The sequence below is a fragment of the Mus pahari genome, chromosome 18 (genome assembly GCF_900095145.1).
Source record: "Mus pahari chromosome 18, PAHARI_EIJ_v1.1, whole genome shotgun sequence".
NCBI classification, from domain to species: domain Eukaryota; kingdom Metazoa; phylum Chordata; class Mammalia; order Rodentia; family Muridae; genus Mus; species Mus pahari.
In genome coordinates, this window is record NC_034607.1 from 32,483,322 (window position 1) to 32,508,763 (window position 25,442).

Sequence of the window (25,442 nt, forward strand, 5' to 3'; positions counted from 1 at the left end):
AATAAGTTCCGTATAGCCAAGGCTACACAAAGAAACTCTGTCTTGAAAAACAAAAGTGGGAGTTGGAAGGGTATTTTAATGAAGACACTGGTGTTTGGGTGAAAGTCTTTTATCCTGGACATACATCATTTTTCTAACCTAAAACTTAAGTCTTACAACTTTGGTGGTATGATGTTTGGGGGAGATGGTTCAGTCTGCAGGCACAGAATCTGCATTTGGCCCAAGGACCTGTGTAAACGTGGGGTGTAATGGTGTGCGTGTGTGGGAAGGCAGTGGGATGTGATGGTGTGCGTGTGTGGGAAGGCAGTGGGTTGTGATGGTGTGCGTGTGTGGGAAGGCAGTGGGTTGTGATGGTGTGCGTGTGTGGGAAGGCAGTGGGATGTGATGGTGTGCGTGTGTGGGAAGGCAGTGGGATGTGATGGTGTGCGTGTGTGGGAAGGCAGTGGGATGTNTGCGTGTGTGGGAAGGCAGTGGGATGTGATGGTGTGCGTGTGTGGGAAGGCAGTGGGATGTGATGGTGTGCGTGTGTGGGAAGGCAGTGGGATGTAATGGTGTGCGTGTGTGGGAAGGCAGAGTTGGGCAGATCTCTGGAACTGAGTGGCCATCTAAGCTAGCCAAACTGACAAGCTTAAAGTTCAATTAGAAAGCCTGTCTCAAAAAAAAAAAAAAAAAAAAAAAGGGTGGGAGGGTATGTGTCTTGGTCTTAGTTTTCTATTGCTTGACCACAAAGCAAGTTAGAGAGGAAAGAATTTATTCAGCTTACACTTCCAGATCATAGTCCACCATTGGAAGAAGTCAGGACCGGAACTCAAGCAGGGCAGGAACATGAAGGCAGGAGCTGATGCAGAGGCCATGGAGGGTGCTGCTTACTGGCTTCCTTCCCATGGCTTACTTAGCCTTTGTTACAGAACCAAGGACCACCTACCCAGGGATGGCACCACCCACCATGGGCTGGGCCCTCCCCCATTGATCACTAATTGAAAAAAATACCTCCAGCTGGATCTCATGGAGGCACTTCAAGGGAGGCTCCTTCCTCTCTGATGACTCTAACTTGTGTCAAGTTGACACACAGAGCCAGCCAGTACAATGTAAAAAGTAGTCAAGGGAAAATATTGAGTGCCAGTCCTGGCCTCCATACACACATAATACATTCATACATATACACTTTCAGAACGTAAATAATGGGAAGCAGGCAAGCTCCTCAGCAGGCTGAGGAGGTAGCCTCTGGCTCCATGTATACAGGGCTGGTATGCCCACTGTGAAGACACTCCCTGTAGCTGGCACTTGACTGTGGTAATTGTGGCTGAGGAAAAGGCTCGTCTTTTCGTTCACTAAGCAGGAGCCAGGCACCTGGTAGTATGTGTTTTGTTGTTTTAGTAGTGACTGCCTTCTCCAAATGCCACATAAAGTTGAGTGTGTGAGTTCATGGACGAGGTATGGAAGAAATGTTGATTGAGTAAATCATGGGACAGGAATAAACCAATACTGCTTTTTTTTCTTTGCTTTTTGTATATTTTTACTGTTTTGTCTTGTTTTGTTTTGTTTTTGAAACAGGGTTTTTCTGTGTAGCCTTAACTCTGTAGGCAAGGCTGGCCTCTAACCCAGAACCCAGAGATCCACCAGCCTCACTCCTGAGTGCTGGGATTAAAGGTGTTCATTACCATTGCCTGGCTCTTCCCCCAATCCCATACACATTTTCAAAAGAACAGTAAAATGGCTTCCCCCTTAGAAAAAGGGTCTGAGTATGATTGGTGTTTAACTGCTGTTTTCCTTTTTCTGAGCTGAAAATAGCGAAAATGTTTTAATAAACACGAACTTATTCACCACCAAGAGATTTGCCTATCACCAAAAGAAATAAATCTCAAAATCTCTCTTAAGTTAGTGCTTCTCTTCCTGCAACAGTGAGCTTACAGATGGCCGAGTCCACACGCCATGCTTACTCGCAGAGAACTGTATTGTGTAGGCAGTCAGCCTTCTACACCTGACTGTACTTGACACTAAACTCCCAAACACCAAGACTAACATTGTGTCCTGCACATGGTTTCCAGAGTACTTCTTAGCCTCTGCCAGCTGTCACCAGGAGGCCGTGGAGCAGACAATCATGGCCCTGCAGATGGACCGAGACAGTGATGTCAAGTACTTTGCAAGCATCCACCCCTCCAGTACCAAACTCTGTGAAGATGCAATGAGCACTGCTTCCTCTACCTACTGACCCACGGGGTCCATCCTGCATCCGCAAAGGCCTGGCCTCGACTGCCTGTGCCACTCGGGACCGCTGTGGTGGGGGCCTTCCCCCTGCCAACGCATTCGCAGGTGCAGGTTGCCTCTCCCAATACCAGTGGTTTTAAGAGTCAAGAGAAAGTACAGTAAACACTATTATCTTATCTTGACTTAAGGGAAAGTAAATCTCAGAGGATTATAATTGTCACCAAAGCCTTAACTCGTTACTTCATCTTCCTGACTGAATGACTTGAATTGGCAGAGCATTTTCCCTTCGGGAAGGATGAGGTTCCCAGAGACCTGCATTGCTTTCTTCTGGTTTTATTTAACGGCTGATAAATGACATTCTTACGGCCAAAAGGTGGATGTGCACCGGACAGGAAAGGCCTTCAGTATTAGCCTAAGCATTTCTTCTAGGTGCTGAGCCTGTTCAGCTCCTTGGCTGCCCTGCCCAGCCCAGCCCAGCCCTAAGTGTGAATAGTTCTTGGCGTGTATAAATGACAAAGGAGTTTTTCCTCTCCTAAGGGCTTGATGTTAACACTAACTAGAATCTGATTTCAACTCCTAATGCAGCACATTGCTGTACACATTTACAGAATGTTTGCAGAATCTCTCCTGATATTTTTCATGCTGGTCATGACCTGAAGGAAATTTCTTAGCACGAATATTGTGTCAGGTATTTTTAACTTGATCATGGTCAGCTCTGAGGTGCAACTTTTTCTTCCCATGCTGCACCCTGGTGTGACCACTCTGGGGCATGCAGCCTTAATCATGCTGTTAGAACTGTTGTGGTACAAGTTCCAAATAAAATTTATTAATAGGATCTATAAAGAGAGACACCACCCACTTTGTTTTCTAAATGTCTACAAATAAATTTAGTATGTGGCCTGTATTACTTAGCATAAGATGGGAGAAAGGCATTTGTCTATAACTAGCTCAGTGTTGACCTGTCAGCCCGCCTCTTGGCAGTCAGCAGCCTGAAGACCAGGATACTATGAACAACCACCTACTAAGTCCACCATCGAAGGAAGTCAGCCAGGGAAGGCGTTTCCTTGGGTTCACTTCAGGACTCTGACCCTCCCTTAGGATGCTAAGCCTTAGCTTCAATCCACGACCCTTCAGTCCTGGAGCTTCCACCACAAGGGAGAGCCCGCACCTTTACGGGTGGCTCCTGACCTCTGCAGGAGCTGCGATCCAGGTAGGTGGTTCCAGGCCTCTGCTGCTCCCTGGGACTTACCCTCTCATACTTCAGAACCAGGACCACATGGAACAGCTACCAAACTTGAGATGTAGCTTTGCCCACCCTGGACCACACCTTGTATGTGCTGACCCTGAGTAAACTGGGTCCAGAGACTTGACTCAATATGCTGGTCTCACTAGTCACAGCTGGTTTCTGCATCCAGTGACTAGCATCAATTGTCCCAGTAAAGCCTAAGGTTTCACTCATTCTTGTTCATCACAGCTCATTTTCTAGCCCTACCTGAACAAAACAAGATTCTTTATTAAAAATGTAACAAAACAACAGTAGTCTTCAAGGACTCTCCAACTTCACAAGTCAGGCCCCCACTGCTGGTATTTCTCTCAGTATTTCCCACAGAATCGCTCACTGAGCCAGAGTAGAGTTCCTAATCCATCTGAAACTCTCCCCTAAACAGTGTAGTCTGTCTGTCTGTCCTAGCAGGGCTCCACCCCAGAAGCACCTTCCATCCCAGTCTTGCTTTCCAATGCTGTGAATAAATACCTCGGTAAGCAGCAGCCTGGGAAGGAACAGGTTCATTTCTGCTGACGGTTCATTATCGAGGGAAGGCAGCCAGGGCAGAAGCCTGGAGCAGGAACGGAAGCAGCGACTGGAGGGGCAAAGCTCACTGGCTCTGTGTGTTTATATAGCTCAGGCCCACACTGGCCTGGGCGTTCCCATAGCAATCATTTCTCCAAAAAGAAGTCCAATCTGATGGAGGCAGTTCCTTAACTGGCAGCAGCAGGCAAAGCTGCTCTCTTGTCCAGTTGTCAAAACCTAGCACAGGAAAGAGATGGCTGACTGGGTTTGTGTCTTCATCCCAGTCCATTGCTGAGGAAACCCTGGAGGGACACTGCTAGACTAGATTACAGCTTATTCAGCAACGATCACTGACCAAGAAAATGTCACACAGGCAACTCTGATGGAGGCAATTCCCCAGTGCAGGCGACTTTCCTCCTAGTGACTCACTTGTGCCAAGCTGACCAAAAGTAACCAGCATACCATGTCACCTTTTTATTTTATTTTATTTTTTTTGGTTTTTCGAGACAGGGTTTCTCTGTTATAGCCCTGGCTGTCCTGGAACTCACTTTGTAGACCAGGCTGGCCTCGAACTCAGAAATCCGCCTGCCTCTGCCTCCCGAGTGCTGGGATTAAAGGCATGCGCCACCACGCCCAGCACCATGTCACCTTTTAATGTCAGCTCCTCAGTAGCTGACATGGTGAGAATGGTCAGGAGCTGCCAGAGCTGCCACAGAGGCAGACTGCTAAAGAAAGAAACTCAGCCACAAAACGTGCAGAGCCAGGCCTCCCAGGTAAAAGCAAGCCAATTAGTACCTGAGGTAAAAACAAGTACAGACACATTCCCATGAGTTTATGACTAGTACAAAGTAGTAATAAATATCTTGTAGCTACTTCATACCGTGTAGCTAACTCTGGGGGAGCCTATAGGCTGCTGACTAGGCGAATGCTCAGCTTCTCACCCCAAAATGGAGTAAAAGAGGCTATTCTGGAGCCAGATGTAAGTGGTCACAGAACAGACTTAGCTCCCCACAAACACCATGTTCCAGTCTGGCAAAGTTTCCTGAAGTTTTTCTAGTAAGGAGACAAAAGGTTGTAAATGGAGCTATTTTTCAGCTGCACTGGGGGAAACGCCAGGTAGGTGGGTGGATGGGTGGGCAGAGCACACCTGACCTCTGCTGCGGGACTCAGGTTCCCTAGCCACAAGCTTAGTTTTGTGATCTGCTGGAAACTAATGGTTTGCTGAGAATTCATTGTGAGGAGTTTGTTTTGTTTTTGTTGTTGGTTTTTTTTTTTTTTTTTTTGGTTTTTCAAGACAGGGTTTCTCTGTGTAGTCCTGGAACTCACTTTGTAGACCAGGCTGGCCTCGAACTCAGAAATCCGCCTGCCTCTGCCTCATTGTGAGGATTTTTGATAGTGACAGAAACACAAGGGTGAACAAGGAATGGTTTTCAGAGAAACTTAAGAGGAGCACAGGAGAATTTGGTTTTTGTCTGCAACATTTCACCAATTTGGTCTTGTAGGATCTTTAGTAACACTGTAGCCCTCCCCACTTCTGTTCCTTGCAGAGACACCATATTCAGAGTCATCTTGGTCACCTCTCCTCAGCAGGTCCCTCTCTCCTTTGTTTAGGCATATTTGCAGTTTCTGACTTAAGAAGCAACAGAGACGTCTCCCGTGTCCTTTTGCTGACTGCCCACCCTGGAACTAGAGTTCCTGCTTGCCTGCGTGGTTACCCAAGGAATGGGCATTTCTTTGGCACATGACCATTTTTCTGAAGCTTTGGGAGTTAACCATGATGCCTACACACTTAAGATTTTCTTAACCCCCTAGAATTTCAAATAGAGAGCAGCTATCCCTGTGGAGCAACAATTGTGAAATTGGCAGCTTTTGTCAAAGACAAAAAAAGTTGGCTCGTCTGGCTGCTTGGCAGGCAGTAGGCAGCATGGCCCCAGCACTCTCTAATGCTTTCTCTACTTAGAGCTGGAATTTTGGGGTCTACAGCCTACAGCCCCAGACAGCAGCCAGGAGGATGAGCGTACAGCCCAGGGAGAACGAACCACTGTGCTCCCCCATATCCACCCGTCCTGACTATGCTGGAACCCCCAGGCCCAAGGTAACTGGAAAGACACATTAGTTTCCCATCTCGAGCTGTAGTGACCATAAGTGCTGCCATTTGGAAAAGGCTGGGCAAGTGCCAGCTTGGCCCTGGGTCACGTTCTAATCCCTTTGCACCCATGTAAAATGCTAGGCAGCAGTGATGTGTGCTGGGGTTGGGGACAAGGAAGCAGGATTCTAGAAGCTCAGTCCAGATGAATCTATGTGAAACACGAGAAATAGTAAGGTACAAATACTTAATGGAATACTATTCAGCTGTCAATAATGAAAGCATTAAACTTGTAGGTTAAGTGGACAGAACTAGAAAATAGTACTGAGGAGACCCAGCCCCCCCACCCCAAAGAAAACAAACATTACAAGTTTTCTTCTTACCTGTAGATGGTAGCAAATATACCTGGAGTAATCAGATACCAGAGAAAGGGGACAGTGTTGTGGGAAACACTAGATGGATAGAGACCTACCTGCAGGAGAGGGAGAAGGGTTAAAGAACACTAAGGCTACTAGAAAAGCTGCACAGAACATTGCGTCATCAAAACCACAAAGCCAGCTGTGGTGTGCACCTTTGCAGCTCAGCACTCTGGAGGCAGAGGCAGGTGGATCTCTGAGTTTGAGGCCACAGCCTGATCTACATACTGAGTTTTAGGATAGCTAAGCTGTAGACTTTGTCAGAAAACCTTACATATGTTAACATACATACATGTAAGTTCATATGTAGTTCAATGGAAGTTTTACCAATTAGAGTAACACTTAATCCAAAATACACAGAACAGCTAACAGAATCCCAGTGCTATGCACGGGGAGCCTCCTTTAGAGTTGCTGGCCAGGGGAGTCCAAGAGATTCCCCCAGACAATATAGGCCTTGTTGTCCTTTACGCCGCCCAGAAAAAAAAAAAAAAAAAGACAAAACCCCATTGCCGAAGGAACCACACACTTCCAACACAGGATTTAACAGGAAACCTTCTCACTGGGGACTGGCTCTCAGGATGGAACCATGCAAGCTGCTCACAGCAAAGCTATCATCAGCACCGTCTCGCTGGAATACATTAGTGACCAACATGTTGAAGTAATGGCTCATACATCCTATGGGTATCCAGCAGTCGCCTTGCTGGACTTAAGGCCCACTTAATAGAGAATTCATGCCTAGCTCTATGACCTCAGCCAGGTACCTGGAACCCAGAGGGCCTGCAGCCACTTCCTCACCAGGGTCATATAGACTCATCCCCATAACCACAGATTGCCAAGCTTCTTTTCGCAGCAGGCAGAGATTACAGAAAGCCACAGCTGGTGACATGCAGAGATCGGCTGAGGGGTGTATGATCCAGTCAATACATCTGCAATACGATTTGTACACTTATGGCTGGTGAGCAGGATAGGGGAGAGAGGATAGTCTAAGCCAGAGGACCAGGACGTCTGTATGACAGTCTCTTCTTAAATCCACAAAAGGAGGACAGACACACAGACGGAAGAGGTGATAGGATCAAAGTATGTTATATATGAAATCCCATAAGAATAAGATATACTTGCTATGAAAAGAAACCCAATGTCAGCCTCTGGCCTCCACACACCATACATACAGTAATAGACTTACCTACAATAGACATAAATAACATACAAACAACAGCTGTACATTCAATAGACATATAACAAACATACAATAGACATACAATAGCACACAAAATTAAAAACTGTTGGTACTGCCGGGCGTGGTGGCGCAGGCCTTTAATCCCAGCACTTGGGAGGCAGAGGCAGGCGGATTTCTGAGTTCGAGGCCAGCCTGGTCTATAGAGTGAGTTCCAGGTCAGCCAGGGCTATAGAGAAACCCTGTCTCAAAAAACCAAAAAAAAAAAAAAAAAAAACTGTTGGTACTGTCCCCTGGCGCTTCATGACAATATGCAGATCATGTCCTCAGTGAGGAAATGTCTACGCCTTAAAGCTCTACACTAGGGACTAAATCGAATAAACATTTTTGAAGTGAGGATTTTCTTTATTTTGTCAATGAGAAATGAAGCCCTACAGGATAAAATTGCTTACTGGAGGTGAAGAAAGGCATGTAAGCTACGTATTTCCTGTGCCTCCCTGAAAGCCATTTTTCACAGCTGAGAAGCCCAAGCCCCCCCCCCCCACCAGATACCCAGGGCCCCTTCACCTGAAGCACATCCACACCAGAAGAGAGGCAGGAGCCTGCACCTTGCTGAAACCATCACCAGAGGAATGGTACTGAGCAAACGTGAAACATTTGTAAAAATTAACTCCAGCTCACTGCAGATGAAACTAACCCTCTTTCCCCTGTCAGACTAGAACCACCTTTCATGGGTCATACTAACTGAATGGTGGCAAACCCCCAGATTACAGGGGACAAGCATCCAGGCAGGGGTTGGGGAGTAGGGGGTGTGGACACAGCAGCAGCACCTTACTGCTCTGCAAAGGGAGCCTGTATATGGGAATTTAAGGACCCTGCTACTTGGTCCTTACTTCCCGGGTCTCCAAGTCCAGTATAGAACCATTTACTAATTATGCATTATCTTACAAGTGTGTAATCTTATCACGATCTCTCTGCCTAGTTGATAGGGGTCTTTGATTTGTGACTCCACTGAAGAGTATCAACTCAGATCATACCCAGACGAATGAAACAAGCAAAATGCCCTGGAGGAAGGCATAAAGCCCAGTCTTCAGCTGGATCCACCAGCCAGTGTGTGTGTGTGTGTGTGTGTGTGTGTGTGTGTGTGTGTGTGTGTGTGTGTGTGTGTGTATGAACACACACGTGCATGTGAAATGCGAAAGCTGCTATCAGTGTCCTCTGTCGCTGTGCTTCACTTATGGAGACAGGCTGGCCTCTGAACGCAGAGCACACTGACCCCTAGACCAGCAAACTAGCACTTGCAGGACCCTCATTTCCACCAAGGTTCAATTACAGGTGCTCCCAGCACCCCTGGCTCCTTACATAGACACTGGGTCTATCCCAGGACTTCATGCCCAGTGTTTTTCAGTACAGAGTCGCCTGCAGAGAACAGCACCTGAGAGCCATGGGTCCTTGCTTGGGAGCTGATCCTCATTGAGCCCCCCATCCCCAGATGTCACAGCAGGGTATCTGGAACCTTCTGTAAACCAACATAAATTCTGTGGTACAGTTAAACTATACAAGCTACAGAATTCAGATGTTTGTCATACATCTCTAGCATGCTAGCTGCCCTAAGTCCATGTCACATTTAAAATGCAAACCTCTCTAACCGCAGGAGCACACAGAGCATGGGCGAGGAGCGATGTGGAATAAGACTTCCCACTCACTCTCTACCTTGGGCATCTCCACCAACTCCGTGCCAGATGCTGGCTATGCAATTATTTCAAAGAAAAGAGTGTACAATAAAAAGCCTTTTTTTTTTTTTTCTCAAATGGCTGTTGAATTTATTTCCTTGATCAATAATGGTCCTGGCAAAAATTAGTTAACCAACATTGAGACATTTGTAATGAAATACTAATTTTAAAAACCCATGATACCTTGATAGAAATTAGAGTTTACACAAACAAAAAGAATTCTTCAATATTGCCAGCAAATATAAAGTGGATGTTGTACGCCTGACGGGATGCAGCAAGGCGTCTGTACATGTGTATTTGACACCTGACCATATTTCCAGTCACCATAATAGCTTCTCTCCAGATTTAAAAAAATAGTATGCTGATTTCTATAACAAAGCTTTTTTCCGTACAAAAATCAAATAATGGCCAACAAGTCACAACAGTGCAATAGGTAGAGGCTAACAAAAAAATCGCACAAAAACAGGTGCTGAAATAAATACTAACTAGGAGGAGACCGGAGCCCTCCTGTGGGTTTGTCGCTCACTTTAGAGTGTGGGATTTGTCTTCAGAGTCACAGGGGACCTCTCTGGGGGCCACTCATCTGACAGTGAAATCTGGGTGCCTAAGAGTCAGGCCTCCCAGACACAGGGAGCAGTCATCTGAGTTAGACGCAAACACCAGGTGGGGACAATCACAGCTACCGGTTTGCTTTTCTTCCTTCTGCTCGGTTCTGTCAGAGTCCTTAAGCAACCCCTTGAGATGACACGGAAAGGTGAACGGTCTGCGTGAGAGCTTTTACATGGCTTATCCTGGCAGAGGTGTGTAGCCTAGCCCAAGCTGGCAGCTGAAGTCACTGTGGTTTTCCTGGAAGGTCAGTGTGGAGGAGGACTCTGGCTTGAGAAGCTTCCTGCGCACCACCTCAGAGTCAAGGTGGTCACTCACCTCTGACCACCTCAGAAGAGGCCTTTGCTGGTCCCTGGCAGTGAGTGAGTGGCTTGCACTGCCCAGGCTGGTGGCAGGCTGCATGGTAACCTCTGTCTGCCACCAACCTGGGCTATCCTGACCCACACTGACAGACTCGACGCGGAACTGGAAAAGCAACGTGGTGCTGCAGGGAACCCCGGTGAGAGCCTTTCTGGCCAGTCAGAGAATATGAGGCAGCTCCCCACTGAACAATCTGCACCGAAAGGTGTGGAAGGCACAAGCAAGAGTGGCCAGAGACCCTGCAGGGCTGGTGAGACCACGAGCGTCCACAAGGCAGGCGCAGAAGTGACCTGATTTGGTTCCTACCCTTTGATAAAGAGATCCTGATTCTGCTGTNATTTAAAAAAAAAAAAAAAAAAAAAAAAAAAAAAAAAAAAAAAGCAAAAGAAAAGAATTTTTGGTTTAAAAAGAAGCCACTCAAAGGTTAAAATAGTTATTTTTAACAAAGAAAATTAATTTTCAAATAAGCTGACACTATCTGGAAATGCCTGTGTTCCCTGCAAGCCCCCCGTGTGTCCACTGCTTCACCCACCCAGGCCCTGAGCCTGACACGGAGTCAGACGTGTGCAAGAGGGAACGTCTCTGAGAGCCTTTAGAGAATGTCCAGCAGGCAGGCAGCTCACTCGCACTTACAGTAAGATGCACAGGGCCAGCCCGCAGCTCAGATGGGTGTCTCCTTCCGGTCTTTGCTGGGCGAGGCCTTCGCTTGCTCCTTGGCTACTCTCACCTCGAGGACACCGTCACAGGGCGGTGGGCCTGTGCCCCCTCGCCTCTCGGGCCCCTCCTCCTCCTGTAGCTGCTGCTCAGACTTGGCTCGCTGCATCTGGAGCAACCGGAGCTGCACTCGGAGCTCGATGATGGCCTCCCGCTCCTCATGAACCGCTTGGTTCAAGTGATTGTTCTTTATCTTAAAGAATGACAGAAAGAGCAGTTACCACTTAAGGGCAGAAGGACAAGGAATCCGGGCAGAGCACAGGCCACAAGCCATCCTGAGCAAGGATCTAGTTGTATTCTAGCCAGCCTGGCTGGTGCAGCATTAGACAAGAAGATGGCTGTGTGGCTGAGGTATAAATTCCACTCTGAATGCCTGAGAGCATGGACTCAAAGAGAAACACTTTTAGGAAACAGTGTGTCACCAGAGCAGTGAGGAGCAAGGGGGATCAGAACTGGGTAAAAGCTGAGACTCTTCCCAAGTCAAAGTCTTTACGACCTCTTTGAGGACTGTAGGAACCACAGCTGCTTAAATGCTGGGTACTCATTCAGCAGGAACTCAAGAGTGGCTCACCCCAAGCTCCTGCAAGCTCCGTTTGTGCAGCAACCACCCCAGTCATCGGACACTCTTCTTCCTCAGGATTTCCCAGCATCCTAAGCAGCTGGTGTGCCCTACAACTAGACTTTTCGTTCAGTGAGGTGAGCACAGGTGCCAGCCCCACTGCTCACTCGGCGTGACACTGGGTGAGCCTTGACCCTTCCCTCCCCGACTGAGAACATGGCAAGACGCAGGGCAGCTGCTTTGGCTCAAGCAGGGCCTACACCATGTGCACAACAAAACACTCCACTGATTCTGCCATTTGTTCCTGTTCAGGAAAATGGAGATCAAGTTAGGTTGCCAATGTGTCTTCTAAATGACAGAATTTCCAGCAATCTGTCTCACTCACACTAACTTCCTTTCTTACGTTTTTCAAAACAAGGTCTCAACTCTGTAGACCAGGCTGACCTCTAACTCAGCTCTGCGAGCCTCTGCTTCCTGAGTGCTGGGATCCCTCACTGGGTACAGGTGCGTGTGTGACACAGGTACATATGTGACACAGGTGTGTGCATGTGACAGGAACTGGCTTTAACTCAGGTCCTCAGCCTCACTGCAGCCCCTCCGCCAGCGGGGCCATGTCCCTGGATCCCTGCCAGGACAGACTACTGCTACAAGTGTCATGGCATCACTGTCCCTCACTCTGCCCACCCTCCACACAGTGGACGGGCAGAGCCCTGGGCAATCCTTAAAATAATATTTTTATCTATGTCTGTGTGAGTGTGTTGAATCTCTTGGAACGGGAGTTAGACAAGAGCAGCCATGTGGGTGCTGGGACCTGAACCTGGGTCCTCCAAGAGCAGCCAGTTCTCCTAACTGCTCAGCCACCTCTCCAGCCACAATAGTTTTCCTACCTTTTTGTTGTTGTTTTTCAAGCCTGACTGTCCTGGAACTCACTCTATAGACCAAACTGGCCTCCAACTCAGAAATGCCCCTCTCTGCCTCCTGAGCCGCCAGGCCCAGCCTCTGTGCTTGACCCCCATGTGTACTTGCCTGGCAGGCAGTTCAGTGAGCATGAGTGAAGCAAAGGTGTCCTCGGTTTACCAAGTCATCCTTACAGAAGGGAAACTGCTTAGGCCAGCGTCTCCCTCTCAGTCCAGCTTCCCAGGCATTCCGTCACACCCACTGCTCTGGGGTCAAGGGCTACAAGAAACCGGACTGGTTTTCTCCACTGCAAGGCCACTTAGGACAGTGGCCAGGTGCCTCTCACCTTTTATAGGCTCACTCGTAACCAAGGTCAGGGGAAACTACCCACTTCAGACAGCCTAGAACACCCACTTCAGACAGCCTAGAACACACACTTCATCCTGGTAAGAATGCCCTTGAGGGAGCTGGAGCGATGGCTCAGCGATTAACAACACTGACTGCTCTTCCAGAGGTTCTGAGTTCAATTCCCAGCAACCACACGGTGGCTTGTGACCATCTGTAATGGGATCTGATGTCCTCTTGTGGTGTGTCTGAAGACAGCTACAGTGCACTCACATACATAAAATCTAAATAAAGTAAATCTTTAAAAAAAAAAAGTCCTTTAATTCCTCTCTTGGGAAAATAGGTGATTTGTGGTCCCAAGAACCTTCTGGAGGTTGCTCCCCCACACTCACTTCTAACTCTTCATTCTGCCTCTGTAGGTCTTCCAGAATCATCTGCAGCTCCTCCTCGTCCTCGCTCTCGCTCTCGCTGTCAGACGAGTACTCCTCCGTCTCACTCCGGCCGTGCTGCTGACGGCTGTGTGGAGGAGAGGCAGCGACAGTGAACTCCAGAGGCCAGCGAAGACCCACCCACGCTTGAGCATCGACCTGACCCAGTGCTGCCTAAGACCTGGTAAGACACTTACTGATTTCAGAAGCCCAGTTCTTTCCAGGAATGTCTAAAACAGTGGTTCTCAACCTCTATGGAAGCCAAACAATCCTTTCCCAGGGCTCGCCTAAGGCCACCATCTGCATATCAGTATTTACAACTCATAATGGTAGCAAATTACAGTTATGAAGTAGCAAGGAAAATAACATTATGGCTGGAGTCACTACAACATGAGGAGCTGTTAAAGGCTCAATGCACTAGGAAGATGAAAACCACTGAACTTTGAGTTCAATTCTGCTCATATAAAGCACAACCCAGCTGGAAGCTCCCAGCCCCAGGCTCCCCTGTACCTCTGGATCTCTGCTATCTCAGCTCGGAGACGGTCGATCTCTTCTTTCTCCGAGGCAATCTGACGACGCAGGAACTGCTCCATGGCCAGGAGCTCCTCCTGTTCAGTCAGGATTTCATTCTCCTGAAACAAAGACAATGGGTGGGCACCTGTCTGAGCTCTGGTGGAGGAAACGCCACCTCACCAGTGCCTCTCATGTCACCCTGCTCGGTGCTGAACACAAGTTACTACAACCAAGACCATGCTGCTGTCTCAGAATCAAGAAAAGCTACATTAAGTCCTGTTGAGAGAATGTCTAGACTCTTCTCAACAACAAAATGCACACAAGGACCAGCTGTAGCTTTTGCAAGGCTCCTTTGAGCCCGCCATACCACAGCAGAGGTCCCTATGTCAACATCTGCTTTGCCTTGCTCAGGGCTGGAGAGACTGCTGCTCAGCAGTTATGAGCACTTGCTCTTCTTCCAGAGGACCCACATCTGGCTCCCAGCACCCACATCAAGGACTCACACCATCTGTTGGAGGGGGATCCAATACCTTCTTCTGGTCCAGAGGGTATCTGAATGCATGTATGTGCAATACATATGCACAAATAAACATAATCTAAAAATCATCAGCTTTGGCTTCCTGTCTCTCAGGATTCAGGGTCACAGTGACTTTTCATTGTCACTAGGAACAGGACCCAAGAGATGCATGTGTGGCTGGTGCCAGTATCGGGTGTAAGACAGAACAGAGAGAAGAAAGGTTACAGGCTCTCCCTGCCTTCCTCACTGTCCCCAGCCATGCCCTTCAGATCAAAGTAAGAACTCTCCTTGGCAGGTTGACCATTCCTAAACGGCTTGACAACAGTGATATGGAGAGAGCCCCGTCTGCACTCCAGCTAGGGTTCTCAGGTCTAAAGCAAACAGTGGAGCAGAAGATGCATTGGAGGCAAGAGCGCCAGCAATTCCTTCCAAACAAGGGGCACCATGGGCAGTCCAAGAAGCACTGCAAAGCTCCCGAGTAAGACCACTTCTCCGTGTTCAAACACAGACCCTCATCCTTTACCTCAGCGCATACATGGATGAAGTACTCCAAGAGACCTCAAGTGGGAAACTCTAAGGAAGGGATCTGGGGCTTCTCTCTCCTCCAGATTGTTTGTTTCTGTTCTTGTAAGTCAGAACATGCCACCACCACAACCTTCTTTGTAGACTTACAGAAACTAGGAAGCTAAACAGAAGGCAGCTTCTCCCTCCACACACAGCACAAGGGTAGGGCCACAGAATAGGAACAACTTTTTTGGAGTCCATTACAATTTTGGTTTTAAAAAGTTAAAAAAAAAAGAAGTTAAAAGTTGAGCTTCTATTTGAAAAATGACCAATAAATCCCTTTGGAAATCAAAAAGTATAGCTTGCCTGGGCAAGAAGGATATTTATAACTTCTTCGTTTTCATTCATTTCTTCTTTGGAAACATCCTCTTTCGAAAGGCTAGCTATCTCCTGTGCAATCTTGGTTTCACACTCCTGTCAAAGACAACACATGATGAACTGTTCAGCCTACATGGAACACACAGTCAACAAATGGTCCTCTTAAATTATAAAATGAAGAAAACCCCAGCAGCAGTAGGGAACTGTCTGTAATGATGACCCGACATTTGCTAACTAGACTCAGGGTATACTGTAGGTAGGAGCAGAGATGGTGGCACATGCCTTTAATCCTAGCACTCAGGAGGCAGAGGTAGGAGCTATGTGAGTTCAAGGCTAGCTTGAAGTTCAAGGCCATAGTAAGTTCCAGAACAGCCAGGACAACAGAAAGATCCCATCTCAAAAAGCAAAACCCAAATCAAACTATAAAAGAATATAATGTGGGCAGAGACTGCAAGGTGGCTCCGTGGTAGACACTTGGTCTCAGAAAGTCTGGCCACCTGAGCTCAATGCCCTCCCTAGGACTCACATGATGCAGAGAACTGACTCTAGCAAGTTGTTCTCTGACTTCCACACTTGTGCCACAGCATGTCCATACCCACATGCACACTTTCACACAAAGAATAAACATTTTAAAGTAAGAAAAGAACATGACATGGTTATCTTGGTCTGTGGCTACGCTATGAAAAATGCTTAGTTCTGATGAGTATGCCCCCTTAATCCTGACTACATGAGAGGTCTTGAAGGGAGCTACTGGGGTACCAATTATCAGCCTAATGTAACTAATTTTACAAATACATATAGTCAAGTCACCCCCACCACCACCACCACTACCCTGTTGGGAAACATTCCCCTTGCTCCATCTGTTGGTACCCAGCACCACGGACCTGCTCTCTATCCTAACAGCCCCTCTCTCGGGTCTCAGGTGAGCTGACTCAACAAGTCATTTCTCTCTAGCTTCATACTTGGCTTTAAGATGCTTCTGTCTGTTATGCTGGTGTGAGTAGTTGCTCAGTGACAACCAGCATAGGAATTGTGGAGAGCTTTTGTAGCCTCTTGACAGGAATCTGATTTTGGGTCAGGACAGAGAAGTAGGCTCAGGCAGGAATCTGATTTTGGGCTAGGACAGGGAAGTGAGTTCAGGTGGGAATCTGATTTTAGGCTAGAACAAAGAAGTAGGCTTCAGGCAAGAATGTGACTTTGGGCTAGGACAGGGAAGTAGGCTCAGATAGCTTGGTCATCCAGAAAAGGCCCTAGAAACAGGGATCCTGGGACTCTGCTTATTGCCTTGCTTTTTCCTTAACCTAGAACTGACCTTGTTACTTGCATGCAATTAAAATGGTATAAAAGCAGATTGGTAAAACATAAACCCACCTCAGCCTCAGAACTGGCTGGGGTCATGCTGCTGGGTTGTCTAATTGTCTTTTTTCTTTCTAATCCTCACCCTTGCCCTGGAGAACCTGTTGACTGACTGAGCTGACTTGGTCAGATGGTGCCCAACATGGGGCAGAAACCTCCCAGGGTAGGGGTTAAGGAGGACTCTGGGACTGTTTGTTCCTGAGATTTGTGTATGTGTGTGTGAATGAGAGTGAACTACCCAGAGGGTGAACACGTGCCGGAGATACAGGTAGTGAGGGCAGAGGGAAGATGGGAGGCTGGAATAGATTCGTCTTAACTTAGATACACACGCAGCAGCTGCAGGGTTCTGGGGCTGCTGCTTTTAGCTGTTATGAACAGTCTGCGAATGTTCTGTGAAGGCTTTGGGTTGTGGCTGCTTCTCTTAGAGGATAATGGCTGAGTGAAATTTCTGCACTATATGATAAATAACCACATGACTAATTTTTGGGAAAGTGCTAAGATGATATCAGGGTTTAAACTGCTGCTATGTTTTTCCATATTTTCAGTCACTAATCCACTGAATGATACTTCTTTAAGTAATTTCTCCCTCAAAAGAGAAGCCAGCATGAAGGAACCTGAGCATGTAGCTACAAAATAAGTCATTGAGGAGAGGGAATGGTCAGGGGAGAGAATATAACTGATAAGGGGAAGAAGACAGCCATCCCTCGTCATACAACCATACTGCCTCTGATGTATGTGTGTATGTGTGCTCACAAACATGTACAGTCATGTACTTGTGTGCACATTTGTGTGCACGTGTATAGAAGTCATCAAGGTCTCTCACTTAACCTTGACTCTAGACTATCTGACCTTCAAGCTCAGGGACCCTCCTGTCTGCCTTACCAGTGCTGAGATTACAGGTATAAGCCATAACATCTGGCTTTTATGTGAGTGCTATGGACTGAATTCTGGTCCTTATTTTTGCAAGAGCAAACACTTTATTTACCAACTAAGCTGTTTCCACAGCCACGGTCCCTTTATTCAACACAGACACACAACTAAGAGACACAAAAGCCAAACATCCACCTATGTATGTCATGGACTCTTCGCATAAGGGCTGCTGGACAATGCAATTAGATCAATAACTGCAATCTGCCCTGTGAAACTTAGGCATACATCCAAAGCCGAGCATGGTGGCCCATGCCTATAATCCAGCATGTGGGAGATAGAGGCAGCAGGATCGAGAATTCAAAGTCACTTTGGCTACAGAACAAACTTGAGACTGCTGGCCCAGTGCCAGATCTTATTAAAACAACAAACAAAAAAGAGGCTATAACAGAGGAAACAAAAGATGGACAATTTAGTGAGCTGGAGAGAAAAACAAAAGGAAAGGTTTCCTCCCAGACTGTACATCCTGAAAACTGGGTGCAGCTACGAGGATCTCAGACCTGTGCTCTCAACAAGCGCTATATCCTTGAAGCAAAAGGTCTGAGGTGGCTGTCTTCTCACAATGACCCCCCAGCTCCACTCTCCAGGTCCTGGAGGCGCTAACTAGTGTCTGCAGGCTGTGCTACTCAATCTGCTAATGGATCTGCATGTGGCTTGTGCGATCTTTCAGAGGTGTGGATTTTAGCTTTGATGTGACTGGGAAACTGAGTCCAGACTCAACATCACACACTAAACTAGCACAAAGCTACAAGTGGGCCTTGTGCACTCCCAACAAAGCAGCAGGGCCACGCGGTTCTTCCCTTCAGTGACTGCAAAGCAGAATCCCGCCTGGGCCTTCAAGCCTGCATTTCCATTCAAAACTCAAACTTCTCAGCAGCCTCTCTCCAGGGTCTCTCACTCTTCCAGCTCTGCCCACAGACACAAACCAGGCGGAAATAACAAGATCACCTTTATAATTAAAAAAGAAAAAGTCTTTCTAAACTTAATGAAATATTTGATTTATACCACACTAAAGTATGAATAACACAAAACAGGAAACATCTGTATGAATAATTTTCCCACCAGAGAATTTAGCATCAACAGATAGGTGTGTTCTGCTTTTAAAAGAATAACTTACAGCAGTGTACAGAAGGCTCGTCCATACTCCCTGTAGGTTTACTAGACACAGGATGTAAGAGAATAACTCACTTGTCTTTTAGCTTCCCTCAGCTTTCTCTTGAGGGCAGTCAGAATCCTCTGTACTTCCCATAATCTTTCTTCTTTAGATAAGTCCTTTATCCCGCCCTGCAGATCTCGATGTAAACAATTCAAAAGGAACTCCTAGATAACAAAAAGATAGATGGAGTCTGCTGATCTTGTTATCTGACCACAGCACAAGCAGCTTCTCCGATGAAGACCCATCTCTCAGTCTGCACAGCAGCAGCGGCGACCCCTCCTCTGCCGACTGCACACACTCCGTCTGCTTTTACCAGGACTTAGAGCCCCATTCCTTTATTTTTGGAGGTTCAGTAGGAATTAGCCCGTATCTTTGCTCTCCCTTTTCTCCTCACAGCAACTGGTAAGTCAAACTCAGCCAACAAGGAAAACAGGCTTGTGATAATACTCACGCAACGCAATCCGAGTTCTCAAGGTTCTACTCAGTCTTGAACTTCTTACCAGTCAGTCTCAGTCTCTCCGCCTCCCCTAACACACTTGTGCGTGCACACACACACATTTGCTGGGTTTCTTTTAGATATCAAAGTAGTACAGTGGAAAAGCTCCAGGCTTGAGCTAATCTTGGTTACATAATCTAGGAATTATGTCACAGTAACTTAGCTGTAAAACAGGATGGGTAATAGCACCTTGTCTAGAAAAGCAAACATGTTCAAGATCCTGGCTATGGGCTGAGTCCTTCCCATGCATTATTTCCCACAGTCATGCCCTGAGTTGATCCATTCTAAAATGAGAATACCAAGGCTTAAGGATGTTGAACAATTTGCCTAAAATTAGCATGTCAAGAATGAGTAGGGGGCTGGAGAGAGATGGCACTGGATGCTCTTCTAGAGGTCCTGAGTTCAATTCCCAGCAACCACATGGTGGCTCACAACCATCTGTAATGAGATCTGATGCCCTCTTCTGGTGTAAGTAAGTAAATAAATAAATAAATGGTCAAAGAAAGATGAGCAGAGTGGAAATTTGAAACTACTTCTTACAGTTTAAAACCCTATGCTACTTGCTATTTCTCCATGGCTGCTCACTCACACAATATGAACTAGGACTAGCTGGAAATGTGTCCTGAAGAACATGCTCCCAGGACAAGCTCAGTGGGTAGACACTTGCATAAGGCCTTGGGTTTCATCCTCAGCACTGCACAAAACTGGGTGTGGTCCCACAACCACAGCACACAAGAGGCAGAGGATTGCACACAGGAACTGCACACTACTCCATAAGCTAGGACTTACCACCTCCATCCCACAGCCCTTTGGGGGCAGCACAGAAGCGGGCAGGGAGGGGAGAGAAGGGTAGGGGAAGGGGCAAGGGCAGGAGCGGGGAAGGGGCAGGCAGGGCAGCACACACCTGTCTCCTGATCTCTTCCTTGATGCCTGCTTGGGTCTCTGGCAGTGAGGGCATTGTGGCCATGTTGGACCAACGCAGAGGTCTTGTCACTTGCTTCAGGACCACGGTGCCAAAGAGCTCTTGCACATGTGTGAAAAGCACATACAGGACTCGATTGCTGATCTGCAGAAAACAGATTCAGAGGTGCATAAGACCTTTATCAGTCACACTATGCAGCCTATAATTCTGGATACTATGCAGGTCTCCACAGGGGGACAAAACAGGCTTCACTAATGATCAGTTTAAAAGCAGATGAAAGCCCGGTTCTCAAGCAGCATAGCTGGCAAGCCGGGAAAGGGCATGAGACACACCACCATCAATGTGCACTTTCCAGTCACCCGTCAACGGTCATTTCCTATGTGATCTTTGGCTGGGCGGTGGAGCCCCTTCAGGTGTATAGAGCTGGCAGCCTCTCCAGCACACAAACACCACTGTCCCAGGATGTTCCCATCTGAGGAAGCCAGAACCGCAGGACGGCTTTTTCCTGGCTCAGACTTTCTCCTACTCTTGGAGCTTCTGCTGTACATCCAGGCTAACAAAAATGGTCATGATATTCGAGAAATGTAAGAAACAATTTGTTTTTAAAACATAACTAATAACTATCTTCATCAAAAGAAAGCATCATCCTCTTATAATAATTACAGCGACGTATGGTCAGGACCTCACAAAAGAGGGCTTCAATTAAAAATGAGAGCGGGCACACCATCAGTCCCTGCACTCGGGAGGCAGAGGCAGGAGGATCTCTGAGTGAGTTCGAGGCCAGCCTGGTCTACAGAGTGAGTTCCAGAACAGCCAGGGCTGCAGAGAAACCCTGTCTTGAAGAAGAAGAAGAAGAAGAAGGAAAAAAAAAAAACAGTGTCACCTTCCTCCCTCCCTCCCTCTCTCCCCCCTCTCTCTTTTTCTTTATATTCATTTCTCCCCCCCCCCAGATTTATTAATTTATTTTATATGAGTACACTGCAGCTGTCTTCAGACACACCAGAAGAGGACATTGGATCTCATTACAGATGGTTATGAGCCACTATGTGGTTGCTGAGAATTGAACTCAGGACCTCTGGAAGATAGGTCAATGCTGTTAACCGCTGAGCCATCTCTCCAGCCCCCCACTCCCCTTTCTGACACAGTAAAATGTCAGTTCTTCTAAAGGCAAAACTCTTCTCTGGCAGCATCAACTGAGCAGTGATAAAGGCACTGCAGGTCTGGAAGACAGCTTAGTCAATAAAGCAGGTAAGCACAAGAGAGCTGAGTCCAATATCCCTAATTCATACTAACAACAACAAAAAAAGTTGGGCATGGTTGTGCACACCTATAATCCCAGCCTGGGGAGGGTCCCTGAAGCTTGCTGGCCAGTGAGGGACCCTGTATAAGAAGAGAAAAAGCAACAATAACAAAGTTGTCCTATGACCACCACATAAATATGCATACATCTACATGTATGGGCAACACACACGCAATTCCCACATATGAACTTCAACACACATATACAGTAGGATGCCAGATATGCATTCATATAAAACAAAACAAAAACAACACAAGCAATATACTACTCAATTCCCTCAGTGACTTCTCAGATTAAGAGGCAATGTAGCATCTCTCTCTAGATCCATCTTACAGGTGAGCTGCCATACAAAGACTACAGCCCTTTGTGCTTGATCCAAGCTGACACAATATTCGCATTTCACAACTAAGCAAAAGGACAAATATGCTCACTCCCCTACACGCTGGCACTGCCCGCACTTGGAAAGAGAAGACCTGTGACCAGGTGGATCCGTCGTCCCCTTAGAGTCACTGTTTTACATGAGCCTCAGCAACAGATGCATTCCCCAATTTCCCAGTGACAGTACCAAAAGTGTGTGCGTGGACAGGATAGTACCTGTGCAGCTATACCAAAAGTGTGTGTGTGGACAGGACCGTACCTGCACAGTGGGGCTCAGCACTATAGAGATGTTCTGGATATTCATCTTCGTTTCCAGCTCCTTCGCAATGATGTGGTCCAGGTGCACAATGAGCCAGGAAAGGAGAAGATGGTTACACTCCGGCAGTTCCCGGAGCAAGCGCTGGAACTCCTGCACTTTCTCCATCTCTGTGGTCTTCCCACAAGCCTCTTCAAATCGGGGCATAAGCTCTTTGGTAAGCAAATTCTCTGGAAGGTCCCGCAAATACTGCTTCAGCAGGCTGGCTACAGTGTTAGGCTCATATTCTTCTAAGTTTGGAGACTCCTCTCGGTCATAGGCTGCTTTTAGCTCATCTACCTTTGATTTGATTCCTTAAAACATTAAATTTAGGAGAGAGAGAATAACAGAATCAGACACACTTTCTCCACCACTACACACATACCTGCCGCACAGACACAGGAACAGCCAGAAGCAGCCCTGGGAGCCAGGCTGGGGCACATGCCTGTGATCTCAGCACTAGAGGCTGAGGCAGGAGGACGGCTGCCAGTTCAAGTCTGAAAGTCAGGGCTACACAGCGAGACCCTTCTCAAAACTAAGCACAAACCCTTCTGGTAGAATCCATGTCTGCAGATGGGTCACAGAACTCTCTACGAACACAGCACATAAAACCCCAGCTGGAAACATAACATTCCCAGAAACCACGGGATAGTATGAAAATGTTTAATCCAGGAAAAAATTTAAACATGATGGCAGTTAGATAATAACCCAGGAGCAAATGAAGCTATAATCTGAACATATGCTCTGTGCACAGAAAGCCAGGTTCCTGAGTCCTCACAAGACAGACAGCATAAAACCAAACGGTCACTCCATCACACTTAGCCTTTCCCAGCTGTTTCTTTGTAACTAAGTTAGTCCGTGATGCAGAACGTTTCCTAGCTTAAGTAGCTCCTGGAAAATTGTTCTCTGTCATACACACCCACCTAATTTCTATTTTAAAAGTTTGAATTCTTCTTTGTTTTGTTTTTGTTTTTAGAGACTAGTTTTCTCTGTGTCATCCTTGCTGTCCTGGAACTTCCTCTGTAGACTAGGCCGGCCTCGAACTCAAAGAGATTGGCCTCTGCCTCCAGAGTTCTGGGATTAAAAGCATATGCCACCACTGCCTGGCCTAAATTTGAATTGTGTAAGTATTTTCTTAATCTGAACCAAGCTAGAACAAGAAAATCAAGTCAAGCTTCTAAAATAAAACCATTTGGCTCTTATATTGTACTGAAAAACAAACTAAAAACTCTAACACATCAAGTGCACGCTTTTCAAACATTTTATCAGACTATATATCTTCAATCCCATCTAAGTGACACAATTCAGTGATATTGATCAACATAGCTGCTTCTTTTAAACTTAAAACTACAGACCAACTACACAGAACAACTACAAATTAAATCTAATGTAAACTGTCATCTAATCTGAACATCTTAATACAATGCTTATATTTGAAATTTGACATTCCCATCTTATACACAAACCTTCAATGAACGGCATTATAATAAATCTATACCTCATTCAGATTAAAAAAATCTTATTTTGGTGGTCTTTGAGATAGAAGAGAAAATTTCCGTTTTCTTTTTTTTATGACAATCTGAATAAAACCACCAACAACTATCGCTGAGACTTCTGTCACACTCTTGTCCCTCCAGCTCTTGTCCCCCACTTTCTTGCTATGTTGTTGACCATGGCTTATGCAGATAACATCTCACTATGTGGCCCAAGCTGGCCTTAAACTCACCACGGAGCCCAGGTTATCCTCAGACTCACAATCCTCCCGCCTCCTAAGTGCTAGAGGTAAAGCGTACTCCACCATCTACCTTCCACATGCCTGTCTCATGAATATTTACTACGCCTCCACAGACAACCACAACATGTGCTGGGTCTGGTGTTACTTTTGACAGTATTGTTAAAATGTTTGTCTTTTAAAAACTGGAAACTTTGGCCTGGTGAGATGGCTCAGCGGGTAAGAGCACTGACTGCTCTTCTGAAGGTCCTGAGTTCAAATCCCAGCAACCACATCGTGGCTCACAACCACCAGTAATGAGATCTGACGCCCTCTTCTGGTGTGTCTGAAGTCAATTACAGTGTACTTATATATAATAATAAATAAATCTTTGAAAAAAAAACTGGGGGCTGGTGAGATGGCTCAGTGGGTAAGAGCACCCGACTGCTCTTCCAAAGGTCCAGAGTTCAAATCCCAGCAACCACATGGTGGCTCATAACCATCCGTAACAAGATCTGATGCCCTCTTCTGGAGTGTCTGAAGACAGCTACAGTGTACTTACATATAATAAATAAATCTTTAAAAAAAAAAAAAAAAAAACAAAAAACTGGAAACCTCATAAGGAATTCCAGTGAGAAATAGAGTAGTATAAAAGTACATTTAATGTTGAAAATATTATGAAGCAAATTAAATTGTCTTTCATACTAGTGTTTGTTTGTTTGCTTTTTCATTTATCTGTAGGTGTATAGGTGTTTGGCCTCAGACATCTGTGCACCAAGTGCATGCCTGGTGTCCAGAGGCCACAAGAGGGCGTCAGAGCCCCTGGAACTAGATTACAGACAGTCAGCTGCTTTGTGGGTGCTGGAAATTTAAGCTCGGTGCTCTGGAAAAGCAACCGGCCTCTTAACTGCTGAAGCATCTCTCCAGGCCCTTTCACATTCGTTTTTAAATTGGAATTGATATAAACGAGAACCAAACATCTCCAAAAAAAAGGCATTATCATATTAACAAATAGCAAAGCCAGGGTTGGGGCCAAGGGTGTATGTGAGTGACAGAGCCCTTGCTTACCATGAACATGGGCCATGGGTCAAATCTCATTCAGACAAGGGAGGTAGAGAAGAGACATATCTACACAGATAGTGTGCTATGGTGTGCAGCTGTCAGTGTGGAAACAACTACTGAATGCTCTCACAAAACAGAGACACTAGGACTGGCGAGGTTTTCCAAAAGATACAAATATCAAAAATAGGTCAGAAACAAAAGAATTTTTGAACAATGCTACAGAAATTCTTCAAAGAAACATTCATTCCCCTCAGTCTTCATGCTTATCAAGATCATGTGGAAAAAACTGCTTCTATCACTGTTTAAATCTTCAAAAATCAATCAATAAAAATAATCATAAAAATCAACCTTGCAGGTTTGTGTTTAATTCCTATGAAATAAGACAATGAAGCATTTTATCTACTGGGTCATATAAATGTTACCCCAAGTATCAAATCTATCTGCTAGAAAGGATACTAGCCAATTAAATGGAAAACTTGCTTAATCTTTCTCTTTGGTCTAAACAAATAGGACACACCTGTTGCCATGAAGCGCGCTAAGTGATCAAAGCACTTCCTGGAAATCGCTCTCTCCGGGAGTGTGAGGACAGGTGCAGAGACTGCCCACCTTGGA

General features: G+C 46.3%; 2 protein-coding genes across 4 annotated transcripts in view; one reads left to right on the top strand and one right to left on the bottom strand.

Moving 5' to 3' along the window:
- The window catches only part of Ppp4r1 (protein phosphatase 4 regulatory subunit 1), a 54,497-nt gene extending 51,372 nt beyond the window's left edge, over positions 1-3,125 (top strand). For 2 of the 3 annotated variants that reach the window (XM_021217940.1, XM_021217941.1), the window contains exon 20: positions 2,049-3,125. In XM_021217940.1, coding sequence (XP_021073599.1) covers positions 2,049-2,212 — 164 coding nt within the window. In that variant the 3' untranslated portion in view covers positions 2,213-3,125. The remainder of the gene's footprint in view (positions 1-2,048) is intronic. The other variant, XM_029531186.1, reaches the window with a different exon arrangement.
- Positions 3,126-10,752: 7,627 nt separating this feature from the next.
- Positions 10,753-25,442, bottom strand: part of Ralbp1 (ralA binding protein 1) — a 35,457-nt gene continuing 20,767 nt past the window's right edge. Inside the window, exons 4-10 of the mRNA XM_021217833.2 lie at positions 22,022-22,371; positions 20,067-20,228; positions 18,699-18,830; positions 15,216-15,323; positions 13,826-13,947; positions 13,280-13,403; positions 10,753-11,279 (exon numbers count right to left, since the gene is read on the bottom strand). Coding sequence (XP_021073492.1) covers positions 11,034-11,279; positions 13,280-13,403; positions 13,826-13,947; positions 15,216-15,323; positions 18,699-18,830; positions 20,067-20,228; positions 22,022-22,371 — 1,244 coding nt within the window. The 3' untranslated portion in view covers positions 10,753-11,033. The remainder of the gene's footprint in view (positions 11,280-13,279; positions 13,404-13,825; positions 13,948-15,215; positions 15,324-18,698; positions 18,831-20,066; positions 20,229-22,021; positions 22,372-25,442) is intronic.